We start from the raw sequence: 27,339 nt of genomic DNA on the forward strand, positions 1-27,339 counted from the left end.
ATTGATATGGCTAAGCTGACCAAACATCCCCCTCCCACTCACATACACAAAACTCACTGCAGTCAACTATAGGCAACCAACCATGCCCTGCCACCGCCAACAGAAACCAATAAATATTTTTTTCCCATAGAGAAGTGAACAAAAATGCCAAGACTGAAAAATATTTCTCATTTGTTTGTTGCACTGTGTGGAAGATGGGGCCAACCAGGTCACCCTCTTGCTCCCTCAAGGACATGGCTGTGTAGCCAAATATTTTGAATAGACCTGAAAGGAATGGGGTTGGCCAGTGCAATAAATACTTCTCTCTCCCTTTCTTCCCTCCCCTGCCAGCATCTCATTTTGCTCCTCATATGACCTGTAATTTTGTCACAGCACTACTTGTCTGCTTCACACTTCTTTGCTCCCAGGCTCGTTGCAGGACGTGTCTGGCTTCAGCTTCAAGGTCAGTTGGACTTTGCCTCTGTTTATTCACCAATGGCAGTGACATTTCGAATGGGAGGGTTATTAAAAATGTTTTGAAAGTGCCACAGATTGTAGCCTTTTGGGAGATGCAGTTTGCTCATTTGCATAAGTACTCAGAAAACGGCGACTGTGAGATTTGTCAGGCTACTGTGCTTCTGACCCAGATAGCGATACCAAAACAAACATGTTAAATATATGAAAATAAAGCCTTCTTTTATGCAAATAGTAATGTTTCTGCAGGCAGCCTGCTGAGCAGACAACTTAAAAAATGTCAGCACTGTCCATAAATGTGTTCCATTAACTAGAGAGTTTGAAATGGTATTGTAGATGGGTGTTTTTAATTGGTGTAACCGAACGCTGTATCCTAAGATTTGATCAGTATCGAGATTTATCTCTGTCTGAATTGCATCTCTCCAAATTGGCCAACTGATCTCAGTAAAGAATTTTGCTTCATTTACATGCCTTGTTTGGTTTCACATCTACTCAGAAGTAAGCCCCATCGAGTTTAATGAGGCTTACTCCAAAGGGATTACAGAATAACCGCCCAGATTAACAAGTACTGTAATAAACAAACATCAGATGCTGGGGTTTTGAACAAGTTAAAATAAGCCCAGTTCCAGGTCTATTCTCTTCTTTATGAAAGCAAATAGTCCTTTTTCATTGCTCCATATTTCATAAAATTGCACCGCAGAATTCGGTAGAACCCTACAGTAACAGTAAGTAAACACACTTACTTGGAAGTGAGCTCTGCTGAACACCTCTTTCTAACTAAATATGCATACGAATGCTCTGCTAGAGTGTTCCTTGTTTTTAAATTTTAGATCTGGCAAGCCTGTAAACAGATCTCATCTGCCAGCAGAGGAACTCGAGAGATTAATTATCGTTGATTATAACCTTTCCCTGTCTCTTTTAGTCTAATCGGCAAACTAGCTATATTAGAATAGTTACATAATATAACCAGAGCCATAGACTGTTACCCCTATGCTGTATGGAGTACAACCACTGTATATAGGAATTTAAGTAACCATGTCCATAGATTCTGTAGGTCTGTTCTCCATATGATTTAGTTGGATATCACCCACAGAACACACATTTTCTTTGAATGCAGCTTCTAGCCAAGTGCTTAGGATCACAGGTCAGACCAGCTTAGACTGCGATAATATGACATAAATGGTTCATCAGGTAGTGTAGTTTAACAGTTTGTGGACTAACTGTAGAGTATTTTGAACTATTCTTTACCATGCTGGTGTTCATAATTAAACTCTGTATGATATAAAACTACTAGTACCTTACGACAATCCACAGTGATACAATATCCTAGCCTGACACATGAAGTGCATTGTTTCATTTGCTTACATAATTGAGCGGTACTGAATGTACGCAAGTATTACGATTAAAATTAAGATTTAATTAATTTTATGTATGTATTGGTTTGTTCATCTGCTTACTTTCTGAATTTATGAACTCATTATTCAGTACTGATACCCAAGGCACTGGATCAGGAACTGATTAGCAAAACCTTGAAAGACATTTTTATACTTTAGAAACAGAGCAGCCATTATTGTTATTTGAGAATGGAGATAGTTCTCAAATACAGATGCACCAATGTATCTACCCAAACACTCTTTGATTTAAAAAAAAGTATGTTTGGGTTTTGTTTTGTTTAAGCCAGTGCAAGATGCAAATTTGTTCCTTTATCAGCTTTCTACTCTGTTTGTCTTCTTGTTTCTTTGCTGTTTGAACTACATCTGTGCTGTATCTCAGTGGATGCATAACATTTAGCTTAAGCAACAGCTTAAGGTGTCTTGAAAAAGTCAAGAGTCACATGATACATATGATGCATTTCTACTCTACTAGGACAGTATTTTATCTATATCTATTTCTAAACGGCTGAGTTTCCTGCCAGTAGAATTTTTGCCTAAAAAGCAAAACAAAAAACCAAACCGCCATACACTTCCTAATATTAATGAAAGAGGGAAAGAAATGAGCAAAGAGTGCTCCTGCCACAGCCATTTCTCCTTTCGCAGCTCTAGCTTCAGTGCTTTAACATGCAGTTTATAAATTCGCTGTGCTTAATCTGACACCGTTTGAACATGCAAGCCAAGGGGACAACTGTCCTGGAAAATGTTGCCGATATGGGAGGTGCTAACTTTAGGTCAGCTCTGAAACTCCTGCCAAAAGTAACACGAGGGGTCTTTGCTGTTCTTAAACTGAAACAAATAGGAAGTGCTGGAGCTCAGTGTAGTAAAAGACATATCCTCTGACCTGGAAGACCTTTCCCTAATTTCATATTGGGGGAGGGGAGTTAATTGTGCATAGTTAGTGATGAGGAAAATTCCTTTTGCACACAGCTAAACGTTGCAGTCCCAACTAACATGATACACAGAGCTCAGATTACAAGGCTTGGCACCTGCACTTAAAAGGCGTCTAGGGCCTGACCCTGGTACTTCTTGCACCGGAATATAGTGCTGAAACTGGATTTCTGATTGTCCTAGTTGCAGTGGGCTTGCCACGTTCTTCTTTATGCAGATAAACCTATAGGACAGAGTTTTCCAAACTATTTCACAACACATTTGTGTGTTGGCTGCAGTGTGTAGGTGTGTCATGCAAATGCTACCAGGTCTGGAAAGGGGTTCATTTAACCTGCACGTTGCTGGAGTATATTTCTGTCTTATTTTGTGCTCCCCACTTCCCCCAGCAGTAAGAAGCCCATGAGCAGCGCTCCAGTGTTTAGGGTCCTTTGAAGAAAGTGGCGGGGGAGAGATAGCAAGCACACTGGAGACTCATAATATGTCTTTCGTGATATCTACATATTAACACATATAGAATCGAACCAATTGGATGTAAGCAGACTCCAAAAGCAGGCAGCACAACTGCTAATCCTGCATCAAATTCCACAAAGCCAACTGCTCCCCCCACCATGTCTCTGCCCAAATTCAACCAGCAAAAAAATCTCTTCCCTCTGCTTCTCTAGCTCACTGCAGATGCTCGGCTGCAACAAGGTCATGTCTGCTAGCATGAACTCAGTGGCTGCACTTTCAACATTTATGATTGGCTACAAATGTGTTACATCAGGAGACATAGCTAGCAGGCCCAGCCCTGCCTTCCTCTCCATGTGTTCAGTGTATGCATTTGGGGCATTACAACACTTACAATGGGTTGTGGGAAGTTGGGGAAAGGCAAGGGAAAGAATCCAGTCAAGAATTAAAGGGCTGTTTTTGGATATACTCAATATCAAATTGAAAGTAACACTTCCTATGGTTGCTTTCTTATATCTCATTTTAAGCAAATAGATAGCAATCCTAAGGAATATCATGGTTTGAATCTCTGAGCAGAAGGGACTGAGGGGCACTTTTGTTACGGTTCGTCCTTGATAAAATAAAAATACATTGGGAGCAATTAAGAATAACTTGTGCAAGTTTTACTGGCTAATTGCCAAACTATTGAATGCATTCTATTAAGTCAGCAACTAGTCTTCTGAGTATTTGGTTTTCTTTTATTGAACGAACAAGTACCGTCTGCTTTGAAAGCTTGGATCACAGCACAAATCTGCTTGAAGAAATTCTGGAGAAAGGTGAAAGCTTTCAAGTGTGTGACCTTCTACACTGACTGCCCTCCATTCCTTGAAGTTCACATATCAGGCTCAGGTTAAGAAATGTTGCTCTAGAAAAAGCAATTAAATTTGCTCCATGTTTGTGGCAGTCAACATTAGCTTGAAAGGTCAGTGATAACAAATTAGCAGCAAGGGCCGCTTTTGAAATCTGTGCACAAAATTAAAATGGTGTGCTTTGTTTAGTCACCAGTGTTCTCTGTTAATTACTCCCACACAAAATCAGCTGCCTCATCTTTCGAATATGTCATGCATTGATCCCTCTTTTAATTCTCTTATAAAATGGAATCGGGGTGCCATAAATGCACTTAGCAGCTGTCTCTGTCCTAGCTGATGTGAGTTTCTCCATTGCTGTAGTCAGACACCTTTTGGCATTTTATTGCTAAAAGACCTAATCACCTTGACTACTATATTATTGGGGCAAGCGCATGCACGCACCCATGGTAAAGCGCATGCACGCACAAAACCCTGAGATCAATCCCTGGCATTTCCAGGTGGGCAAGTCTGCAAAGCACTACTTTCTGAAACCCAGGAGAAAGCCCAGAGTGGTAGGCAGCCCTCAGCTTGGTAGACCAATGACAATGCAATAAAGCAGCTTTCCATCTTCCTAGCCACAACTTGCTTCATCCTGGTTGCAAATGGAACTTTCACAACCTTTAACTATGATCCATTCAGAGACTCTTTGGGAAAGCTGAAGACTCTTGGATACGTGTTGCGTACGGAATTTATTTATGAATGTGTCCGCCCCAGCCACCACATTATGTTTTAGGGAAGCCCCAGAGCAGTTTATAATACAAGTATAAAACCCCAGATGAACCATATTAATATGGGTCCTCAGGGGGTTTTTTGCAGGGGGAACTCACCGGAACTCAGTTCCAACACCTCTCACCTGGGTGCCATTGGCATTCTAAGAGAAAGAGGGAGGCATTCATGGTGAGTTCCAGCACCTCTTTTTCTAGAAAAATAGCACTGTGGGTCCCTGTGAATTAGCTGAAAAGGCGGGAGAGGTTCATATTGCTGGGAGAACTCACCCAGATAGAACTTCCAGCTGTCCGTGATCAAAGAGGTCTAAGAAATAGTCCTCTGTCCAGAGTAGGATTGAACCATCTTCTAAAATAGGCAGCTTTATGGTGCAACTCTTCGCATCTCTCTGCAGAAGTAAGTTCTGTTGAGTTCAGTGGGCTGCATTCCCAGGTACAGGCCAGCACCCTCTGTGTCTGGCAGGACTCAACCCCACAGCATGACATCAGACAGGATTTCATTACTGTTGCTACCAAGCTCCAGCCAAAGAAAGTTTCTTATAGGGAAACCAGCCAGACCAGCAAATGTGCCTCTTAATGGCAGTAGCGCACAGTGGATCATGTCATACTGGCTGACGCCTATAAGTATTTCCAAGTCAGGCTTGTTCTGGTCAGAGCAATAACCAAAAAGGCTGCTACGTTTTCCTGTAAGAGACCACCTTTGCTCCTCTAACTTGACTGGAGCATCTGGTATTACCTTGTTTGGTAGAGCCATAACTTTGATAGATGTGCTAAGTTATCCATGCATCCCACAACTGGGTGAGAAGTCTAAATAGGATTGCTAGGTTCCAGGTTAGGGACAATAACATGATTTCAACCAGGGTTCTGCTCTCTATGCTTGGGTTCAGACTTGGAATATGGAAAGGAGGAAGGAAGCTATTATTGCATGGAATAATGTACAGAATTGCCTTGTTTTCAGCGTCATGCTCACTGTGCTCTTGCTCAAATCCCTTGCATTCAGTGTTCCTCTGTGGGAAAAGGCTGCATGGAACGTGCAGGTTATACACATTAAGGGTCTCTCCATGTGTTCAGTGTACAAGTTCCTAGATTGAGTGAAAAGTGGCATGAGACATTTTCATACAGTAGGTCTTAATATAAGGCTATCAGCTTGGTGGAAAATCAAGGACAATATTTCCTTTCCAATTTCCCCTTCCAGATGCTAGGAGTATGAATAAAGACAAAGCTGTCAGTCTGAAAAAAATATGCCATTGAGACATTGGACATCGTTTTGTTATGTATTTGAGGCATTAGTGCTAGGATGACACATCATTGGCCTCTGCTGTAGGGCATCAGGATATGTCACAGTAAAAGCAAACAGAACACATTCAATTCAGCAGTATTGTCTAGGCTGCTCTCCAAGAGTAATGGGATTTAATATAATAACTTCCACTTGCAGTAAAATAAAGCAGGGAAGTAATAAAGGCACCAGCAATGTGAGGAATTATACTGCAGATTCACATTGCACTCAGCGGCAGGGGGAAATACAGCACACACAGACACACAACTTTTCTGAAACCCAACTCTGACTACCAGGAAATAATTCCTGGGAAAAGTATAGACAGCGCAGAGGCTCAGAAGTAAAACAGAATTGCACTAGCCAAAGAGTTGTGGCTGACACCTGCAGCACCCTTAACTAACTGCAGTTCCCAGGATTCTTTGGGGGAAGCCGTGACTCTTTGAAGTGGCACTATACTGCTTCAAATGTGCATTGCCGATGAGGCCAGAGTATTATTGTGGCTCCATACTTCGAATTATAGAACTGTAGAGTTGGAAGGGACCATTAGGAATATTTTGCCTAATGTGGGGCTCAAACCCACGAGCCAGAGATTAAAAGTCTTATGCTCTACCAACTGAGCTATCCCAGAACTGAGTAATGCATGCTCTTTACAACACCTAAACAGAACCCTCATTGAATGGCGTTCTAATAGGTTGCAAAGTGGACCCATCATGCTGCTGCCCTCCCAATATGCATTCATTCTAGACATACACAACATCTGCAACAGATATACGGCTGTGTGCATTCTAATGAAATAGTCATCAAAAGTATTGAAATTACCACATCTGAAAGGAACTTTAGAATCCCCCCACTTACACCCCTTCGTTCCCCCGCCCCTCATTCCCCACAAGCTTGCCTACTCTCATCCTCTTTTGTGTTCTCCACCCACTCCTGTCGTTCTGTGCCTTCTGTTATGCATGCCTCTCATATGGGAACATGTACTAATTTTAGATGCTAGTTAAGAGCCAAGGTTGATGAAACTAGCATAGGGGTGAGAGCAAAGGCAGCTCAGCTTGCTCCAGGATCAGGTGTTCTATCAGTTAATGTCACTGGAGGTTAAGGGCACATGGAATAAGCCACTGGGAAAAGAAGGACTGAAAGGGCTACCAGCTAGTAGAAATGTTTGAAAATCCAAGGCATGTGAATTAGATTTATGCACAGCAGATAATGTCTTAAATAAGACCACAACTGCAAGTGAATTTCAAAACCAGGTCATTGTAACACCAAATAACCTGAATAAGGGAATGAATCACACATTGTTTTCTAACACAGAAAAAAAAAACCCTCTATTGAATTTAACCATATCTTCAAATTACCTGGTGGAGTGTTGGTGTGAAATGGTTTCTGTGAACTAGAGTCTTTTCCATGTAAACCACATCTGGACACGGGGTGACGGGGTACAGCAATGACACCCAGTAAGGCTTTTTACAAATAATGTGATCCTCTACCCTAACGTTCAGACTTTTAAGGCAAACATCTTGTTGATATCATTGAGGCTTTTGCCATTTCCACATTGCAATTTTCTGATCTATCCAGCTCATTGTATGAAAGGGCTTCAAGGTGTAAAAATAATAAGTCAGCCAGTCAATCAATCACTGCTAGTACAATGTACATGATGACTGTGTCACATTCCATTACTTTAAGGAATGGGTGGGATATGAAAACAACTTTTCATGCAGTGCCTCCTTGCCAACAGAAATGGCATGAGCTAGCTAAACATGACAGACCGTCTGATGCCATTAATGTTACCTGTGACTTGATGGAATATCCTACATTCAACAGGGGCAATGCACGGGTTATTTTTATGAAGATCATTGTCTTGTTCTATTTTCTTAATTTTGACAGAATAAAAATGCAATATGTATCATTCAGAACAGAAGCAATTCCAGCAATTTCATACCCCTTGGTATGACAGTATTTCTTGACCCTCATGGCTATTTTGAAGTCACAATAATTACTTCTATTAACTGCAGTAAGCATTTAGAGATGGGCTCCCCCAAGCTCAAAATGGCCTGAGATTTCAGTGAGCCTTTTGCTATGGAAAAGTGGACCTTAAAGGCTGTGTTCAATTAACTAATTTAATTTTGAATGTGAAACTAGACACTGGTGTCCTATCACCCTCTAGCATAAGCCCTTTGAACTTTATAAAGATGCATGTGTTCACTGGTGGGAAGAGAGTTTCTGCTTGTTCTAAAGCAGGTCTCAGGATATGAGCCTGAATATCCTCTTAAAAGGCTTTTATTTATCTACCACAGCAGTGGTTCTCAACATGTGAGCTTCAGTCCACCAGGGGTCTGCAGAAATATCCCAAGGGGTCCATGAAGCAGGTGACTGCAACCAGTAGTGGCAAGGGGGGCACCACCAGCAACTTCTGAGTAAATTCCCAATGGACACTCTCCCATTGCCAAACTCTTGTTTTATCACAGTCCAGCAGGTGAAGCGGCTATCACTTCTGCCTGGCCACAGTGCCACCACAGACTCAGCTGCCACACACAAATGTACACACAGAGAAAAGCATCAGTTGAACTAAAAGTGAAGGATGGGCTCCTTCCTTCATTGCTAGCTGAGCTTATACCCACCCACCTCAATACAGACATTCTCAGCCTACTGATAGATAAACGCAAGCCAGGCAATTCAGCATTATGCAGCGGACAACTGAACCCACATGCACGTTCAACACTTGTATATATTCGGATGCTGCTTCAGACTGCAAGGTTACAAATATGCAAGAGCGATACACTCACTAAGCCTGCACATACCTTAGATCTAAAGTGTGAAAGAGTCCCTACCCAAAAGCAATGTGCCACAGACCAAGCAAAAAAGAGAGCAAAAGAAAAGAAAGAGGAGGCATATCTGACCAAAAAGCATAACACAAAGTCAAGGATCAGAGATCTCTGCCTTCTGCAAGAGAGAAGCGTTTCTCTTAAAATCTTACACCAGCCAAGCAACCTTCTTAGTCTTTCCCATTCCTTAGCCCACGGTCCAGCAAAGCATAGGTCTGACCTTTGAGAACATTGAGGAGCAAAGAGGTGTCCCATTGGAGCTTGTGGAATATCCAACTGTTGAAAATCTGGGGTTTAAGTACAGTTTGGAGCCAACTATTCTCTACTGAGAATGGAGGGGGATGCTGATTGAGTGAATACTGTAATACCCTTATTCCTTTGAACAATTACGGTACTTATTTCCTGTATTTTTATCCTTTTGTTTACTCCAATAGGTTTGAAGTTGAAGGGACATGAACCTAGTCAGAAATGACTAACTGGTGTTTGTTGTTGCAATTAATAAAAAGTGAATTCATTTAAAAGTGTCGCTGAAGTTCAGAGTAGTTTTTTTCTCATTGTTTATTGTCTTAATGAATGGAGCCTAAAATTACAACAATTAGTGAGGGGTGTGTGTCCATGAATTATTTTGAGGTTAAAAGGGGGTTGTTGTACTCCTGAAGTTTGGGAACCACTGGGCTATAGTAACTGAGTTTCTAAAATGGAGGCCAGTCCTGAAAAATCAGGAATTAATTACTCCAGGTATGAAACATTTTATACCCCTCCCTCGAAGCACTATAAAACTAGGCTACAAGAGGACAGTTGCTTTTTGCTTCTCTCTCTCTCTCTCTCTGTATACTTGTATGGTTTAGGGACCATAGCCACTTATTTAGTAGTTGCTTCTGAGATAACTGTAGATCAGAAAAAAATCACAGTAGCTCAAAGCCATGAAAGAAAAAATTGAAGCATTAGGCTTGCTCCTGCTGCCTGTGTTTTGAGCCAAACATTTCTACTGAACTACAGGAATTATTGACGTGCTTCCTTTCCTTTGTTCAATAGGTCAGTGCTTCTTCTTAGTGATTAAACCCTGATATGTGAATGTGCATGTCTGGAATGCAGAGACGAGTTTTCAAATGATATTTGCACTGAGGACTAATGGAAACTGGCATTTGCCACTGCACAGACCTATACAACAACAAAAAACCACTGATACTGAAACATATTTCAACAAATTGGTAAATGAAAAAAACCTAACAGTGAGGGGAATCATAAAGGAGAAAGTGCTGAGATAGCCAGGACGGACCCTGCTAATTAAAAACCTTTAATGGACTGGGTCCTGGCTAGCTTGGCACTTTCTTCTTTATGATCCCCGCCATTCCAATATTTAAGTTCAAAACTAACAACCTGAGTTGGGCTTGTAGAAGACAAGACTAGGTTTGAAACATCTGAGACTTCTGATAAATATCTGCCTGCCTCCATAAAACAATCAACCAGTTGGCCCCATTGTCACCGTTTTCATATTATTACTTATGTACCTATTTCAGCTCTCATTGCAGATTTGTGTGCGTCTTCCAAAACTAATAGGTGACAAAAGATGGCCAGTACCTTCTCACGTCTCCTGGCTGGTCGAAGAACTGCAGTTCTCTTTGCGACAGTTAGTACTGGGGCGCTGACCACTGGATACCTGCTGAATAAGCAAAATGTGAAAGCTGGATCCTTTCACAGACAAAGACTATTTCCTCCAAGGTAAATACTTTGATTCAAATCACTGATGAACAAGTGTTGGGGCCTGTTGTTTGAAGGACCTAAGTGTCTCCACTGAATACTCTTTGGCAGTAAAGAGAAAAACAAGGCTGTTGAGTGGGAAGAGAGCCCAAGAAGCAAAGGTGTTGAGGAACAGCAGGTGAGAAGGTTGAAGAAGCAGGACAAAACTAGCAATGGACTTAGGTCACAGCTGCACCATACATTTAAGCAGTGCTTTTTTTCCTTTAAAAATGTTTAGGGCTACTCTCATTTTGACTCAAGAAAACCACCATTTTATAGTTCAAATCGGGGAAAATAAATACAGTAAATGGACAAAAGTATAAAGATTCACAAAATAGGGGTATGCATACGCCTGCCTACCCCCAGAAAAAAGCACTGCATTTAAGGCACACAGGTATACCACCTTAACAGGCATGGCTCTTTCCCCTCCCCCAAGAATCCTGAAGACTGCAGTTTACTGCTCACAGAGCTACAGTTCCCAGCATCCTTAAGAAACTTCATTTCCCAAGATTCCTTGGGGGAAGCCATGTGCTTTAAATGTATGGCTCTGAGTTCTAGAAGACCTGCTCCTTGCCGTCTGGCATTTTCCCACTTGCCCAGGGAGCACGGGGCCCTGACTGACTCCAGCTACAAAAGATGCGTTTGCTGAAGTGGCCAGAGACCATCTTGGCTGTGTCAACCAGACCCTGGTTGTCGAGCCTGAGCTTCCACAGCCACAGCCCACAATGAACTACCATAGGCAGGATTTGCCGCAACAGCAGCTGATATGTTCCATGCTTGTGATAATATTTTATCCTCTTGTTAATTATACTGTTTAAATGTGCATTTTATATTTGACATGGGACTCAGCTAGATTGGGAAAGAAAATGTGTTTTATATTATTTGTATGTGCATTTTAACACTGTGATACCAGATGGTGCTATGGAGTTCCATTTTTGCCAACCCGATTTCTCATACAACGCGTTTAACTGAAACGCTTCTTTAATGTGTCTAGATGCAGCCTTACTTTAGTAATGTTTTATTTTGATTTTTTTTAAGATACAATTTAATTTTCAGGTAATTATGTTGCTTTGTATGTATACTTGATTTATTGAGTAATGTTTTATTTTGAAGTGTTTTGTTTTATGTTTTTATGTATGTTGTAAAACACTTAGAGGGTTTCCCCTCTAAAAATATAAAGCAGTATAGAAATGAAAATTATTATTATTATTATTATTAAAGGATAAAGTGATCTGAATGGGGCAATAGAGGCTGAAATTCCCAAACTGAGCTAGAGTCATAGTAAAAAGGTAAAGGTACCCCTGACCGTTAGGTCAAGTCGGGACGACTCTGGGGCTGCGGTGCTCATCTCACTCTATAGGCCGAGGGAGCCGGTGTTTGTCCTCATACAGCTTCCGGGTCATGTGGCCAGCATGACTAAGCTGCTTCTGGTGAACCAGAGCAGCACATGGAAACGCCGTTTACCTTCCCGCCGGAGCGGTACCTATTTATCTACTTGCACTTTGACATGCTTTTGAACTGCTAGGTGGGCAGGAGCTGGAACCAAACAACGGAAGCTCACCCCATCGCGGGGATTCGAACCACCGACCTTCTGATCGGCAAGCCCTAGGGCTCTGTGGTTTAGACCACAGCACCACCCGCTGTTCCTTATAATAAGCAGGTGTCATTTTTAAAATCTCCATTCCACGGAGATTCCTGTGGAACTAATTATAATAAATCTCCCTCTTCCTTATGAATGATATTATTTACTTCATTTATCTCTCATTTTCCTTCCAATGAGCTCATCCCATTTTATAGGGAGGCTAGGCCACAAGTGGCTGGCTGGCCCATGATCGCTTAATGAGCTTCATGGTTGACCAGGGACTTGAATGAGATTCTTCCCCAGCCCTGATCCAATAGGTCAACCCAGCCTTCACCAATCTAGTACCCCTTCCCCCTGACTGTTTGAACTACAACTCCCATTGGCCTCAACTAGCAATGGTTGGGGATGATGGGAGTTATAGTCCAAAACATCTGGATGGCAATAAATTGACCAAGCTGCTCTAAACATTACAGCAAGCTGGTTCACTTCCGTAATATCTCTAACAAGTATCAAAACAGTAATGAAAAAGTTAGGTAAATGTTGTGAGCAGATACATTTCCAGGAATCCTAGTTGAGCTACATTGATTAATACCAGCTGCAGAGTCATCTCATTAAATTTACTTGCACTTTAATTTTGCAGATTAACACAAAAAATATAAATTCTGAAGGTCATTTGTTTCCTTTCCATCTGCCGAAGTGCTTCCGTCCACTATTGAAACTGTCTCTGTGGTTTCTGCTGGAAGCCAGCATTCCTCTGGGGAAGCACAGTATGTGTGCTTCCCCTACAGATTGTATAAGCCAAGAAGCAGTCACACTTCCCAGTTCCCTGCCATTTTCTTCATACCATAACATATTCACAGTGTGCTTCCTTTTTTCTTTTTCTTTTTCTAGAGGCATAAAAGCAGACAGGCAAGTAGGATGCCGATTCTGCCTACCTTCGCTGATATGAATTGAAAATGTAACCAAAGATTGCAGATCAATATGAATGCTTTACATTCCTTTTCTTTTTTCATTCTTTTACCAGTGCAGACTTCCCTGATCTTCGTAAGCACAACAACTGCATGGCTGAATGCCTCACTCCAGCAATCTATGCCAAACTGAGGGACAAGATGACTCCCAATGGCTACACGCTGGATCAATGCATCCAAACTGGTGTTGACAATCCTGGCCACCCTTTCATCAAAACGGTCGGCATGGTTGCAGGAGATGAAGAATCTTATGAGGTGAAGATTTTCTATTATATGCTGCCATCCACTTGTTTAGTTTGTACATTTACTAGATGAAACAGTTAGATAAACACAGATTCTTCACGCAGGGTGTAGTTTTAAAGGAAAATAGGACACTAGAGTGTACACAGAACACAAGGCATATGGATAATGATGGTAGTTGTTTCTCTTCCTTGTGGGATTGTTTCCCCCCTAAGCGGGAAGTTCAGTGAAGAGAAAACACTATTAAAGGCACCCTCTGTATAGTAATATCCAGGATAATAAATGCAGGCACAGAAGACAATATTTTATTTGCCTCCTGTAGATGCCTTCTCTCTTGCTGGTAAATTCAGCTTGAGGTAAAAAAGTGGAACCGTTGTTCACTAAATTGAACGAAGCAGAAATTCTGCTGTAAAAATGTGTGTGCACGTACACACATTCCTATACATAGACAGCTATCAACATGGGCGTAACTAAGGAGGCGAAGGGGGACAGCTGCCCTCCCCAGATCAAGTAAAACAATAGAAATACAGTGGTACCTCTGGTTGCGAACAGGATCAGTTCTGGAGCCCCGTTCTCAACATGAGCAGAACACAATCGGCATCTGCGCGGGTTGCGATTCGCTGCTTCTGCACATGCGCGTGATGTCATTTTGCGTGTCTGCGCATGTGCAAATGGCAAAACCCGGAAGTAACCCTTTCCGGTACTTCCGGGTCGCCGCGGGACGTATCCTGAAAGAACATAACATGAAGAGGACGTAACAAGAGGTATGACTGTACTTAACTAACTGACCAATCAACTAACTAGCTACCCCCCCAACAAAAGTCCTGCCCCCCCCAACAAAAATCCTGGCTATGCCCACAGCTATCAACAACAACAAAATTGACCTCATCAGGAAGCTAGCCTGGCTATTCCAGGAATTGAATCCAGGAACTAGAAGGGTCTCAGGCATACAGTGTACCTCCCCCCCCAAAAAAAAAAAAATCAGCCAAATGACCAAAACACAGACGGAATTTTCTCCCTACATTTCTTATTCTTCCTCTTTCTATTTTAGGCTAGTTTCTAAGGGGCTTTAAAAACTATTTTAGAAGGGCATCCATGAAGTTTACAACAGTTTAGGATATGTCACCCTTGAAAACTGTCTCTTAACAATTGTCAGCACCCTTAACGAATGATGATTCCCAAGATTCTTTGGAGGAAGTGGCAAAATCTTAAGAGTATTGATCTGAAATGACCTAATTTCTTGCATCAAAATATAGCATGCTGATAACAGAATAAGTTGAATATTGTTATTGGGTGGGAAGTTTTGTGGTATATGGGGGGGGGGGGAACCTAGGCATAATTCTGGGACACAATACAGCTCTTCTCCAGACTGTGACTGAACAGTCAGAGCAGATTTTAAACCCAGAAAAGCAAACAATAAAGGTTCTGGAGAAAACAGAGGAGATGGAGGCTGTGTCAGGTGTTCCCTAATATTTAAACTGCCACTGCCAGACATACTGGCTAATTAGTATAATCAGAAGCAGAAGTTAGAGATAGGAGCTATAATTTTGTACAAGGCTGGAAAAGATTTGCCCCACTATAGTGATAACAGTCTCTAGAAACTATTTATTAATTTCTTTCTCTCTTTACTTTTGATCTCAGCATTAGTGCTGTATATATTAAATGAAATTCAGGGTCTGTTTCTCTCTCTCACTCCCCCCCCCCCACTCCTCGCACAAACAAGCTACCCTAGTTCTATTCTTCCCAGATTTGAAGAGCAAATAATCAGGCTAACAAGCCCAGAAGCCAATTGGAGATAGATAGATGGATAGATGGATCTCATATTGAAAATGGATCACTCTTCAAGAGCAATGGTACTGGGAAGAAAGGCTAAGTTACTGTCTAAGAGGGAGTGGAATTTAAAGTGCATGCATGGAAGTGATGTAGTTAGCCAACTCATTCAGTAAAAGAGAAACGAGGGGTATTAATGCCTCTAAATTGTGTCGCATTGTATGTTAAGTATGTATCTTGCCTTTTTAAAAGACGACTAGCAATTAAAATAAAATCCTCCCAATGCAGTACCGTTAAAAAGAAAAAGCACAAAAATCAATTACAGAACAGCAACCTCTATTAAAACAATAAATTTAGTCTGGGATAAGGTTCACATCTCCCCAATGCCTGCCAGAACTATAGACCCTAAATAAGTGAATCTCCTGAATATCCCTATTTGGGAGTTTCATAAAAAGGATGCTACTACCACTATGAATGCCATGCCCCTTGTGCTAGCCAAACTTTTTACTGGACAATGTACTTGTCACAGTTTTTCTTTCCACACGCTTGACACATAACATATCAAAGTTCTGCCTTTCTCCCCAATATTCCTTTCCCATCACTTCCTTTATTTCTTTGTCTCTGTGTAGCTCTTTCCCCTTAGCTAGGAGGTCCGGTTTGTGGAATGGTTCAAAAAAGTGAGAATTAAAACGTATCAATTGCAAATACACAAAAGAGATGTAACCACCAAAGTGACTGGAATATAATAATAATGAATATATGTCATTGACTCTACAGGAATTTGCTGAAATTTTTGACCCAGTTATCAAATTAAGACACAATGGCTATGATCCAAAAGTAATGAAGCATCACACTGACCTGGACTCTTCCAAGGTAGGTACAATTTAGGACCAATGTAAGAAATCTTAACTTCAGAGAAAAGGGGCTGAGAATAACTATAAGAGTATATTGCCATGGATAGAATTAGCATTTGTGTACTTGTTTTCCAAGTAATATTTCTTACAACATATAGGACAGTGCTAGATTAACATTATCAGGTGTCTGCCTCAAATAGCTGATTTTGAGTTAATGCCAAAGAACAGAAAATTATTTATTTCATGTATTACTGTTGAATTTTTACTCCCAGGGAGAGGTGCTTGTGGGATTTTTCTGCCTCAGGTATCAAAAATCTTTGGTCAGTCTTGGGTACTTGACTTGGGGATGGGGAGCACCATTTGCTGTTCTCAGGCAGAACAATGGATTTTGGCCAGTCCTAGACAGCCCTTTCTGTGACACGAACTCCCTTTTGTTTGTGGATCAGATCACCCATGGGCAATTTGATGAACGCTACGTCTTATCATCCCGCGTACGCACTGGCCGCAGTATTCGGGGCCTGAGCCTACCGCCTGCCTGCTCCCGGGCAGAGAGGAGAGAAGTAGAGAACGTTGTAGTCACTGCTTTGGCTGGCCTGAAAGGAGATCTCTCTGGGAAGTATTATAGCCTGACCACAATGTCTGAGAAAGAACAGCAGCAACTTATCGATGTAAGTACAATGCCCAGCCTGGAGGTTTAAAGGGATGCCGCTTCCTTTTGCATACAGATGTTTTATGCACAGATAATAAAGGCTATTGTTAATGTTGCATTTGAATCCTAAACGCCTAAAAATAGGCTGGAAAAAGTCCAAGAGGGCCTGAAATATTGCAAAAGGCTTAGGTATATCAAAGGAAAACGCTCTGCTTTGTTTGAACGATTATATTTAAGACCAATTAAGACCACTATATAAATATAGTGACAGTCTACATTTTTTATTTATTTAGTGCCAGTCTAGATATGTAAATGTGAATTGTTTTCCTTCATTTTTAAAATAAAAAGCCTGAAGTGCAGTGGAATAGTGAGGTGGGAAAATAGTTTAGCCCTTTTCTCAGTTCAAAAAACATTCTCTTGCTCCCCCCCCAGCATATACCGTATTTTTCGCCCTATAGGACGCACTTCCCCCCCTCCAAAAATGAAGGGGAAATGTGTGTGCGTCCTATGGGGCGAATGCAGGCTTCAGGAAGCTCTGCGCAACCCTCGGGAGACTGGCGCCACTTCCCGCCCGCCTCCCGATGGCTGCGCAGAGCTGCCTGCTGTCCCAGGGCGAGCGCAGCTCTGCGCAGCCATCCTGAGCGGGGCGCGAAGTCGCACCCGCCTCCCGATGGCTGCGCAGAGCTGCCTGCATTCCGAAGCCTGGGGAGACCGGCGCGACTTACCGCTGGCCTCCCTAGGCTTGCAGATAGCAGGCTGTTCTTGGGGCTGGGATTGGGGGAAGCTCGGGCTTCCCCCGCACCAGCCCCGCGCCTGGGGGGGAAATAATTTTTTTTTCTTTATTTCCCCCCCAAAAAACCTAGGTGCGTCCTATGGAGCGGTGCGCCCTATAGGGCGAAAAATACGGTAACCTTTCTCCTTGTAGGTCAAAAAGAAGCTTGGGCAGACAAATGGCAGGAAATGAAAGGGTTAAGCACCACCCTCAATCTTCCACTCACTTTTGAGATTGCCTTTTAGTCAAAACCCCAAATTGGGGGCGCGGCCTGGTCCTTTGGGGCAAATGGAGAAGTGCCTCACCAAACACAGTTTGCCCCCACTTGCCCGCCTTACCTCTTACAAGCAGTTCAGGAATGCCCTGGTCACCAACCCCCTCCCCCTTAGTCTTTGTTTTGCCCTTGTAGAACACAGCAGGGAAGAGGATGAGGACAAAACAAATAGCTGGCTCTTCCTGTCACTGGCTCTGGCTCCACCTACTGTTGCCCTCTCTGCTTTCTGCCCCACCAATCCCAATGGGCACCAGGCACCATGTGTTTATGGGAGTGAAACCCCGGAGCTGTGCTGCATCTGGTATCTCCCTAGCCCAATGAATGATTTCCCTTCCAAAAAGTAAAAATGTAGATTTTGCAAAAAAATAGTTTTTGAGTTTTTTTAAAAAAGGAAATTCGCCAAAATCTACATTACCAACATGGGCCGCCATACAGCCAGACTTCCCTGGACATTTCAGCAATTTTTCCCCAGGTGCTGATTACAATGGAAATTCCAGGCATATGACAACCCTATTAGATGGTGATGACTATATTCACCCATATTTGTAAGTAATAGGTATGCTTACAATATGATGATGTGTAAAGCAACCTTAAAAACCACATCCTTGGTACTATTATCGTTCTGGGTGATATTCAATGATGTCATACCCATTAAAAATAATGGACTTGCATTACTTAGAGTGACACTGGATCTCACCCATTATGTCCATAGTTCAGGGATCAACAAGTGCATTGGTGTTGCATTGGACACCCTTACTTTGATTCCGAGTAATCTGAATAGAAGTAGAAACTTGCGTTTGTGCAAACCATGACATTTTCATCTAGCTGTCCACATGCCTCTAACTGTGGTATTTTTATTTTAAAGGTGATGGTACTGTAAATCAGGGAATACTGTAAAAAAGCAGCACTGGATTTAATTTATACCTTTTGTGTTCTCATGTACCTTGGTAACCTGTACAGTGAAAAAATATGCACACCTAAAACTGCATTAAAGAGTGTATGCATGAATGTCCTAATAAACTCTAAACACACAAAACAAAAATATTAGATATTTAACTTGCTGGTGGACTCTGCAAACAAGATCCATTAGCTCATACCCCACAATCAATAAAGAAATTAAGTCTATAAATAAGGAACACTGCACAGTTGAGCTGGGATTTATGCACCTGTAAATGAAAATTTGTTGGGGGAATAAAGATGGGGGGGAATAATTCTGTTAAGAAATGAAGTTCTATCGAAGGCTTTATTTATGAGTAAAAACAAATGGGAACGAGGAACATAATTAATCACTAATACAAAAAGGTCAGATCAACCTGACCTTTAGACTGCTATCATGGATTTTGATTAGGTCTCATGTCTGAAAAACCTTATCTTTAAGATTTTATTAAAAATTAGACACTGCCTAAAAGCTTTTGGCATACAAGTTGAATAATTGGTATAAAAATTCACTTTAATCCTTATACGTATTGTACATTGTTCTGTACATTGTTTCTCCTTTATTTCTTTTTCCTCGGTGTGGTTACAACTCTCTAGAATCATTGCTTTTACAACAAAATAAAAACCTACCAAGTTATCTAGAGAAAGAATATTGTCATTTGCAGTGAAGAAGAATCCAGTGTGAATCTTTATTTGCTCAGTGGTGGTGCTTGCATGTTCTTCCTTGCAATGATGATTATGGGACCTAAAATTCACTTCTTTCTTTCTTTCCCTCTGCCTTGCATATGCTGGTCTGCAGGACCATTTCCTATTTGATAAACCAGTGTCCCCTTTGCTAACATGTGCCGGGATGGCCCGTGACTGGCCAGATGCCAGAGGAATCTGGTATGGAATATGAATTGTGCACGCTTAAGCTATGAACAAATGGCTTTATTAGTTCCTTCCTAACACAACAACAGCTGCTATTCCTAAAACCAAATACATGCTTTTGCACACACACTCTCTCTCATCTTCTTCCATTAATTAATTTTTAGGAGAAGTGCAGTAGCATACATAAAAAAGAAAGACAGGTGGCTTGAGTCTATTATTCTATATTACCAGTGATAAAAAGGTAGCATATAACCCTAGTGACTGGATTTAATTCTTCAGTTAATAAGGAGTTCAATTCATAGAGAAGTCTGTGGACAGGGTTCTTCTCCCTCAGTAGCTCTCTAAAAAGGCAAGGAGACCCTGCAGAATGGGGTGCACTTGAGGGGGGAAGGCATTATTCATAATAAATAACGGCGGCATTAACTATAATTATAGTACAGTGGTACCTTGGTTCCCAAACTTAATCCATTCCGGAAGTCCGTTCCAAAACCACGGCTTGCTTTTCCATAGAAAGTAATGCAAAATGCATTAATCCGTTCCAGACTTTTAAAAACCAACCCTAAAACAGCAATTTAACATGAATTTTACTATTTAATGAGACCACTGATCCATAAAATGAAAGCAATAAACAATGTACTGCAGTAACACAATCAATCAATCAGAAGCTGAATTGGGTTCCACACAGTCACAAAAACAAAACAGAGCGCAAAAACAAAAATGCAAAATAAATAGCAAAAACAGAGAGATCTCAGCGTAACACTTAAAACGGAGCACGTTTGGCAAAAGTTACTTCTGGGTTTGCAGTGTTTGGGTTCCAAGTTGTTTGAATACCAAGGCGTTTGAGAACCAAAGTACCACTGTATGAGCTTCTTATTTATACTAAAAGCAGTTTTAGATTGGTAGTATTATAGAAATTCAGTATAATAAAACCAATGTGATTTATCAGTAAATAATGGGATGAAAAGGAAGAGAACGAGAGAGATCTCTAAATGATTTGAAAGCAATTTTAGTTCTGTCTCCCTGATATCCTGAATAAAGGCTAATCATTTGTGAAGATTTATGATGCTCTGAAGGAATTTCTGTTCCTTTGGAATCAGTGATGTCTTACTACTTTGATAATGAATGAATGCTTCAGGACTGAAATGTGTTAGGTACTTTACATGAACGTTCAAACGTGATAGTATATTATTTTAATTCTCTTTGTTACTTTTTTCCAAAGGAGTTTATTGTTTTATCTTTGAATGTGTCAGCTGTTATCATGTATCAGTGTGGGCCAAAGTATATAAACAGAACTGAAACTTGCCCATGTGTTTGTATTTAAATATCTGCAATAAAAAGTTGCATGGGAATCGTAGCCTGGATACTTTGGTGAACGAAAATAATCTGAGGGCAAATGAGTGATAAAAGAGCAAAATATCCATTTCTTGCAAGACCCAGGTTTCACACACTGCATCTTCAGTTAAAGGAATTCAGGTATTAGGACAGCTACAACTGTCAAAGTAAATTCCCCATAAAGCAACTCCTAACATCCTGAAATGTCAAGTGCTGTGCTACTTTATTAAGCAAGACTTGCAGTAGCATACAAAGGTGTTGGATGCAATGCAGAAACTGGTCAGGGAGCATCATGTATACAGCATGCCCACACACTGTCCTGAATGCTTTCCAGTCACCAAGAAGCTTAAATGAAAGTAGGCAACACAGAACACACTTGGCTCAGAAAGCATGCTGCTGTAGCTACACTGAGGTACCATTTGCAGTTCTGCATTTATGTGCTTATGGGCTGGGAAAGAATTTCACTGAGCATATAATGAATTTTTGCATGCCTGTTCTGTTGTGGAATACTTGAAAAAATGAACTAATTTTAAAGCAAAGTTGAATATGATTTGGGCTTTAGACAGGATAGACCTTCAAATGTTCCAGTCTCTAGTTTATAAACTAGAGAGGCAGATTCTCCTCTTTCCCAATTAAAAAGGATGTGCACGCTTTCCCTTTCTCAGTTCCCATAGCAGCACATGCCTCATGCTGCGCTCATTTCAGAGAACAAAACGTACTCTCTAGCATAGCAGCAGTTGAGTACAGTGGGATCAGGACTGAGCAGTGCTCTTTATATAACCCTAGAAATGGGAATGATTTTATCATTGGTACTTGTTCAGTGGAATGAAATGGCGGAAATCTTCACTAACCCTTATCCTTAACCTTGCCACAGTAATAGCACCGCACAAAGCTCAATTCTGCCCACAACGAAGACAGATAAGAAAGGGGAGAGGTGAAACGAAACAATCAGGCGCCTGTGAGAATTGTTGTTGAAGGCTTGTGTGACAGTAATGCCAATGCCTTGCTCGCTTCCAACCAGGCACAACAATGACAAAACATTTCTCGTCTGGATCAACGAAGAAGATCACACCAGGGTGATCTCCATGGAAAAGGGAGGCAACATGAAACGGGTCTTTGAAAGATTTTGCCGTGGATTACTAGAGGTGGGCATTTTGTTGTGTCATTTTAAAAAATGTTTCTGAGTTTTAAGCAGTGGTAGCTCTGGGGTTTGGGGGGCCCTGGGCATGACAGCCATTTGGGGCTCCTTAATGTTATGAGAGCAAGTCAGGCATAAGCGTTTACTTAACCCTGTACACGAAGCTGCAATGAAAGTCGTAATACATTCATTGTGGTCAATTTTTATTACAACCCCTCACATGCTAATTGTTGTAATTTTAGGTTCCGTTCATTGATCTGCAGCCTCAGGAACTGCCCATCACCCTCAAAGGTGCCTAAGGGGTCCACATAGCTGATGTTACCTGTTTCCCTTCCTATACCTTTCTACCCTCAAAGGAAGAGTCCCTCTTTCCCTCACTGCCTAGAACAGGCATAGGCAAACTCAGCCCTCCAGATGTTTTGGGACTACAACTCCCATCATCCCTGAGCACTAGTCCTGTTAGCTAGGGATTATGGGAGTTGTAGTCCCAAAACATCCAGAGGTCCAAGTTTGCCTATGCCTGGCCTAGAACAATATCTTGCAGGCACACCTGGAGCTCAAAGAAAAATGTTGCTACCTGCATCAGTCTGGTCAGTACAGCTCAAGTACCTAAGATGGATAATCTTCAGGCGCTGATACACAAAGCCTTCCCTCTCAAGAATGGCCAGCCAAATCTCCTGGCAAATGTTTTCCTCATAAGCAAATTTATCCTGTTTTAATTGATTGGCTGCATTTTAGTCAATTAATTAAGTAAAATTTCATTAAGTGGGTTACAGAACTAGTTAGCACATGCAGGATATGCATGGTGGGGGAAGTCACATCCACACATATGTTTAAAGCACTTTTATACCACTTTAGCAATCATGGAGAATCCTAGAAACGGTAGTTTGTTAAGGGTGCTGACTTCACAGAGTTGCATTTGCCAGCAAAGTTGTATTTTTTTAAAAAAACAGTTTTAATTCATTTAGAAATTTGTACATTGCTTTTCTATATAAACGAATACAATGCAGCTCACAAAGTTGCTAAAACACATCAAAACAAAAATACAAAAAAATTAGTATGATATAAAAATTTCCCTAGCAAACCCAAATAATAAAAGAGAAGTATTGAACAGCATTTCTCTTGGGTGTGAGTTCCATAACAGAGGCACCATGATAGAAAAGGCTTTCTCTCGTGTCCAGGGATGGGGGTGGAGATCAAATTACAAACATGCGCAAATATAAATATTCCACTTCCTCAATAAATTCTGAGGGACACTTCAGTTTCAAAATACAAAGTAGCAATTTTCACTCCAGTTGCCCAGAAGGAAGTCCCAATGAAAGTTAACAGGACTGTGTTTTCTTTAATACAAATACTATATACTAATATATGGAGAACCAATACAGCAATCAATCTAACCTCCCAAGTTGAAGCTTCAATTTAGAGATAATATTCTGTTCTTGCTTTCACTTGTGGAACACTATTGATGTCGGCGATCTTTACTACAAGTCTCTGATGCCAAAGATGGATCTCGTGCAATTATTATACAAGCTGCTAGGAACTGTATTTTAACAGAAAGCCAGCACTGTTAACAGATGGCACTATCTGTACCCAGCAGTTCATTGCCTTTTATTTCCTCTGTAGGTTGAAAGGTTAATTAAAGAACGAGGGTGGGAGTTTATGTGGAACGAACGCTTAGGATATGTATTGACCTGTCCTTCCAATCTGGGAACAGGATTGCGTGCAGGAGTCCACGTTAAGCTCACAAAGCTCAGCAAGGTGCGTAAACCAACTCAAATGGCTTTTAATCACCAATGTCGGTAAGAACGATCCATACAAATTTGTAGTGCCTGTTTAGACGCCTTTACACCTAGAAATGTAATGTGAAATTTAGGCAACCCTGCGTTTGCAAACATACACATCTTGAGGAGCAATCACTATTTAAGAAATGACATATTTCCTTTTATGGCAGGATCCTAGATTTGCAAAGATCCTGGAAAACTTGAGGCTTCAAAAGCGTGGCACCGGTGGAGTAGACACAGCTGCTGTAGCAGATATATACGATATCTCCAATCTAGACCGCATGGGTCGATCAGAGGTAAGATTCCCCCCTCCCATTTTAAATTGCAGCAAAACTTGGGGACAGCTTTCTTATGTAAACTATAGATACTACAGAATATTTTCAAGCTGAACATTTAGTGTCTTCACATAAACGCAAGTATTGTTAACAGGAAACTCAGTGGCACCAACTTGCATTTACTTGACAAGCAAGACAAGAACATGGAATGCGCCTGATATGCCAAAAGTATTATTCTTAAAAAACATTTGTATAAATTAGATTATTTAGACTCATGTACTTCAGCCCAGTGATCCCTTATGAGCAAAGGGAAAGAGACTTCCACATAGGAATATTGGAATCTGTTTTATACTGAGTCAGACCATTGGTCTATCTAGCTCAGTATTGTCCACACTGACTGGCAGCTGCTCCCCAGAGTTTCAGATAGCGGACATTTCCAGCTCTACCTGGAGATGCCAGGGAGAAAGCCTGGGACCATCTGCATGCAAAACAAGTGTTCTACCACCAAGGTGTGCCCCTTCAGTGCCTGCATGCAGTCTTAGGACACAGAAGGCCATTCTCATTTGTTTTCAATGAATGCATTAAGATGGTTGGATGGCGTCTTGTACGCCCTCCTTCTGGAAACTCCTGCAGCCAAGCTGGTACCAAATGTATTGCTCTGCTTTAGTGAGACTGGGGGGGGGGGTTGTCTTGTCATCTGGGCAGCCCAGGACCTCCCTACACTCTGCCTAGGCTTGGACCCTGGAGAGGTCACCCCAGAGGTGCTAACGCAACAAAAACAATACAGGAGGTAACAGTTAAGAGTTACAGGTACTGTATCTGCAGCCACAGTGGTTTGACTTCACCCTTGGAGGCACGATACATTGTCTCTCGAGACAGATGGATGCCAACAACAACTCCTCTCCCAAATTGAAATGAACACAACAGACAACAAGATATGGTGATATGAATCAGGACAATGACCTAATTGTATAAGCCTATGCCTATGTGTATATTCTCAATGACTTCTTTGAGACCTGCAAAAATCATGCCAGACTGGAATAGATCCTAAACTGGTATCTGATCAATCCCCTTATATTAAAGCATGACTTATTGGGCCTATGCCACCTTTATTTTCTCATTTCAGTACTCAGATGACAAAGGATCAGTTACCTGAAGAGGGGAAAACCAATAAAGTCGATACATTCATTATCCCCAAAGTACTTTCAAACCAAGTAACTTAAGACACAGTCGCCCAAAAGGACTGCAAAGTTTCATTATTAGACATGTATCTTACAGTATATAACAAATTGATATTGTTCAGGGAGAATTCTTCTACCTAGTTTTACTGAACATGCGCATATGTTCTGTGGTAAATAATTATCCACAGAAAAACCAAGGTTTTTAAAGCATAACCTCAGCAAGCTTTTCTTCTTGTTATTTAAGGTGGAACTTGTTCAGTTAGTCATTGATGGCGTCAATTACATGGTTGACTGTGAGAAGAAGTTGGAGAAAGGTCAAGACATCAAGATACCGCCACCCCTGCCACAGTTTGGAAAGAAGTGAAGCAGCTTCCAATGAGTATCAACTGACCTGCCACGAGTCTGTTGTGACAGACTTTTAATTCTGTATATTCAGTTCCTTAAATACTGTAACTTGTCAAAAGGGAAAAAATAAAAATAAGACCCTGTCAACATGTTCAGTAAAATGCTATCTGGCGCCCCAGGTATTGCACCCCTATTCGACTGCTCTTTGAAACAATGTGACCAATCCTGTGGTCCTGCTATGGGAATGTAAGGCCAGCATAATGTATCTGTGATGCCAGCAAAAGCAAAACAGTATAAGCAGAAATGAAAGCCAAGGTATCAATGCCTCCATACTATATCTCTGGGAACTCTTGCCACCTCCAACTGTTCACATTGCATGTCCCTGACACTCCCACAATGCCCATGCGGGTAGGCAGCAACCAATCTGCAGCAGCAGCTGGAATGATGTGATGAGCTCTCCTTAGCTATGAACCAGGCAAGCTTGATGCTGATACCAGGAAATTTTCTAGAACAGATAATTAAATGTTTGGACTGTGAGAAGTAGGGCTGGGCAATATCCGGTTTTCAGCATCGTCATATATCATCAGCTAAACATCACGATGTACTGATATATCCTGATGCTTGAAATAAGGATGGAACTATGTAGAGGCAAATGGGGTAATGTCCTGGCAACTTCTACCTAGAAAAAGAGAGGGGGAGATGGGGGCTGAAGGTGGTGGTGGCTTCTTTAAACTGCTCTGCTGAGGGGCGGGTGGGTGCACAGCTACCCCCACCTCAGCGGAACAGTTTAAGGAAGCCCCCTCTGGGGCCTTGATCTGCTAAGGGGTGGGTGGGAGGCTGCCGGGCCTTCAGCTGATTGCCCAGCCCTACTCCATACCGCTCGTGGGAGCCAGATTGGAGGGCTTGCTCAGCTCAGTGAGCCCCCATACCGCTCTGGTTCATGCAAGCAGGAGCAGTGTGGGGTAGGGCTGGGCAGTTTCAGACATCATGATATATCGGCATATCAGAGAGTTTAGCTGCTGATATAACATGATGTTGAAAACCAGATACCACCTGTTGCTCTGCAGTGCAGTGGGAAGGAGCAGCATAATATAAAATCGTAGACTAGCAGCTCAGCCATATGTTTACTTGGACGTGATAGCTACTGATTTCAGTGGGATTAATTTCCAAGTACACTTAGGAACATAAGAGTTCTGTAGGATCAGAACAAAAGTTTCTCTAGTCTGGCACTCTGTTCTCCAGTGGCCAACCAGGTGTCACCCAGTTGGATGCTCGCAAGCAAGATGTGAGCATGAGCCCCAGCAATCTGTCTTCTGAAGTATGCTGTCTCTGATACTGGGAGGTAATACAGACATTATGACAGTAGCAATTGGTAGCTTTATCCTCCGTGAATTTGCCTAAGGCTGAGCTCCTAGTCTTAGTAATGCTGTTGTTTTTGAGTAATGCAGACCTGAAGTTACATTCAGTGACTAACTAATTACGTAAGTGTAACTGGAGGTGCTGCATTACGCACAACTGCACACAACAAGCCACCAACTGTTTATGCAGACATAATAATCAATATCACCTTCAGATGTCTTTTACATTTTATTTCTTGCCCGTACCCCTTTCCAAGTTTACTCTGCTTTCCATGGCATGTAAACATGGCCTTTCCAGGCATTATAATAAGCAAATCAGATAGAAATGCGAGAACTCAAATCC

The 27,339-nt window shown here is 41.6% G+C and overlaps 2 protein-coding genes across 6 annotated transcripts in view; one reads left to right on the plus strand and one right to left on the minus strand.

Annotated features, from left to right (window-relative positions):
• Positions 1-25,785, plus strand: CKMT2 (creatine kinase, mitochondrial 2). Of its 2 annotated transcripts, none has more exons than XM_053409221.1 (10): positions 1-442; positions 10,492-10,653; positions 13,278-13,476; positions 16,009-16,104; positions 16,532-16,753; positions 19,516-19,601; positions 21,940-22,063; positions 23,680-23,814; positions 24,008-24,133; positions 25,538-25,785. In XM_053409221.1, exons 2-10 carry the CDS (start codon positions 10,502-10,504, stop codon positions 25,655-25,657), a joined length of 1,260 nt encoding a protein of 419 aa, XP_053265196.1. In that variant the 5' UTR covers positions 1-442; positions 10,492-10,501; the 3' UTR covers positions 25,658-25,785. The 2 variants fall into 2 exon arrangements, with proteins under 2 accessions (XP_053265196.1, XP_053265195.1); XM_053409220.1 differs by having other exon boundaries at positions 201-442; positions 10,452-10,653.
• LOC128423744 (uncharacterized) overlaps positions 1-27,339 on the minus strand; it is a 47,826-nt gene that overhangs the window by 10,690 nt on the left and 9,797 nt on the right. The window lies entirely within an intron of this gene.

The sequence above is a fragment of the Podarcis raffonei genome, chromosome 11 (genome assembly GCF_027172205.1).
Source record: "Podarcis raffonei isolate rPodRaf1 chromosome 11, rPodRaf1.pri, whole genome shotgun sequence".
Classification (NCBI taxonomy): Eukaryota; Metazoa; Chordata; class Lepidosauria; order Squamata; family Lacertidae; genus Podarcis; species Podarcis raffonei.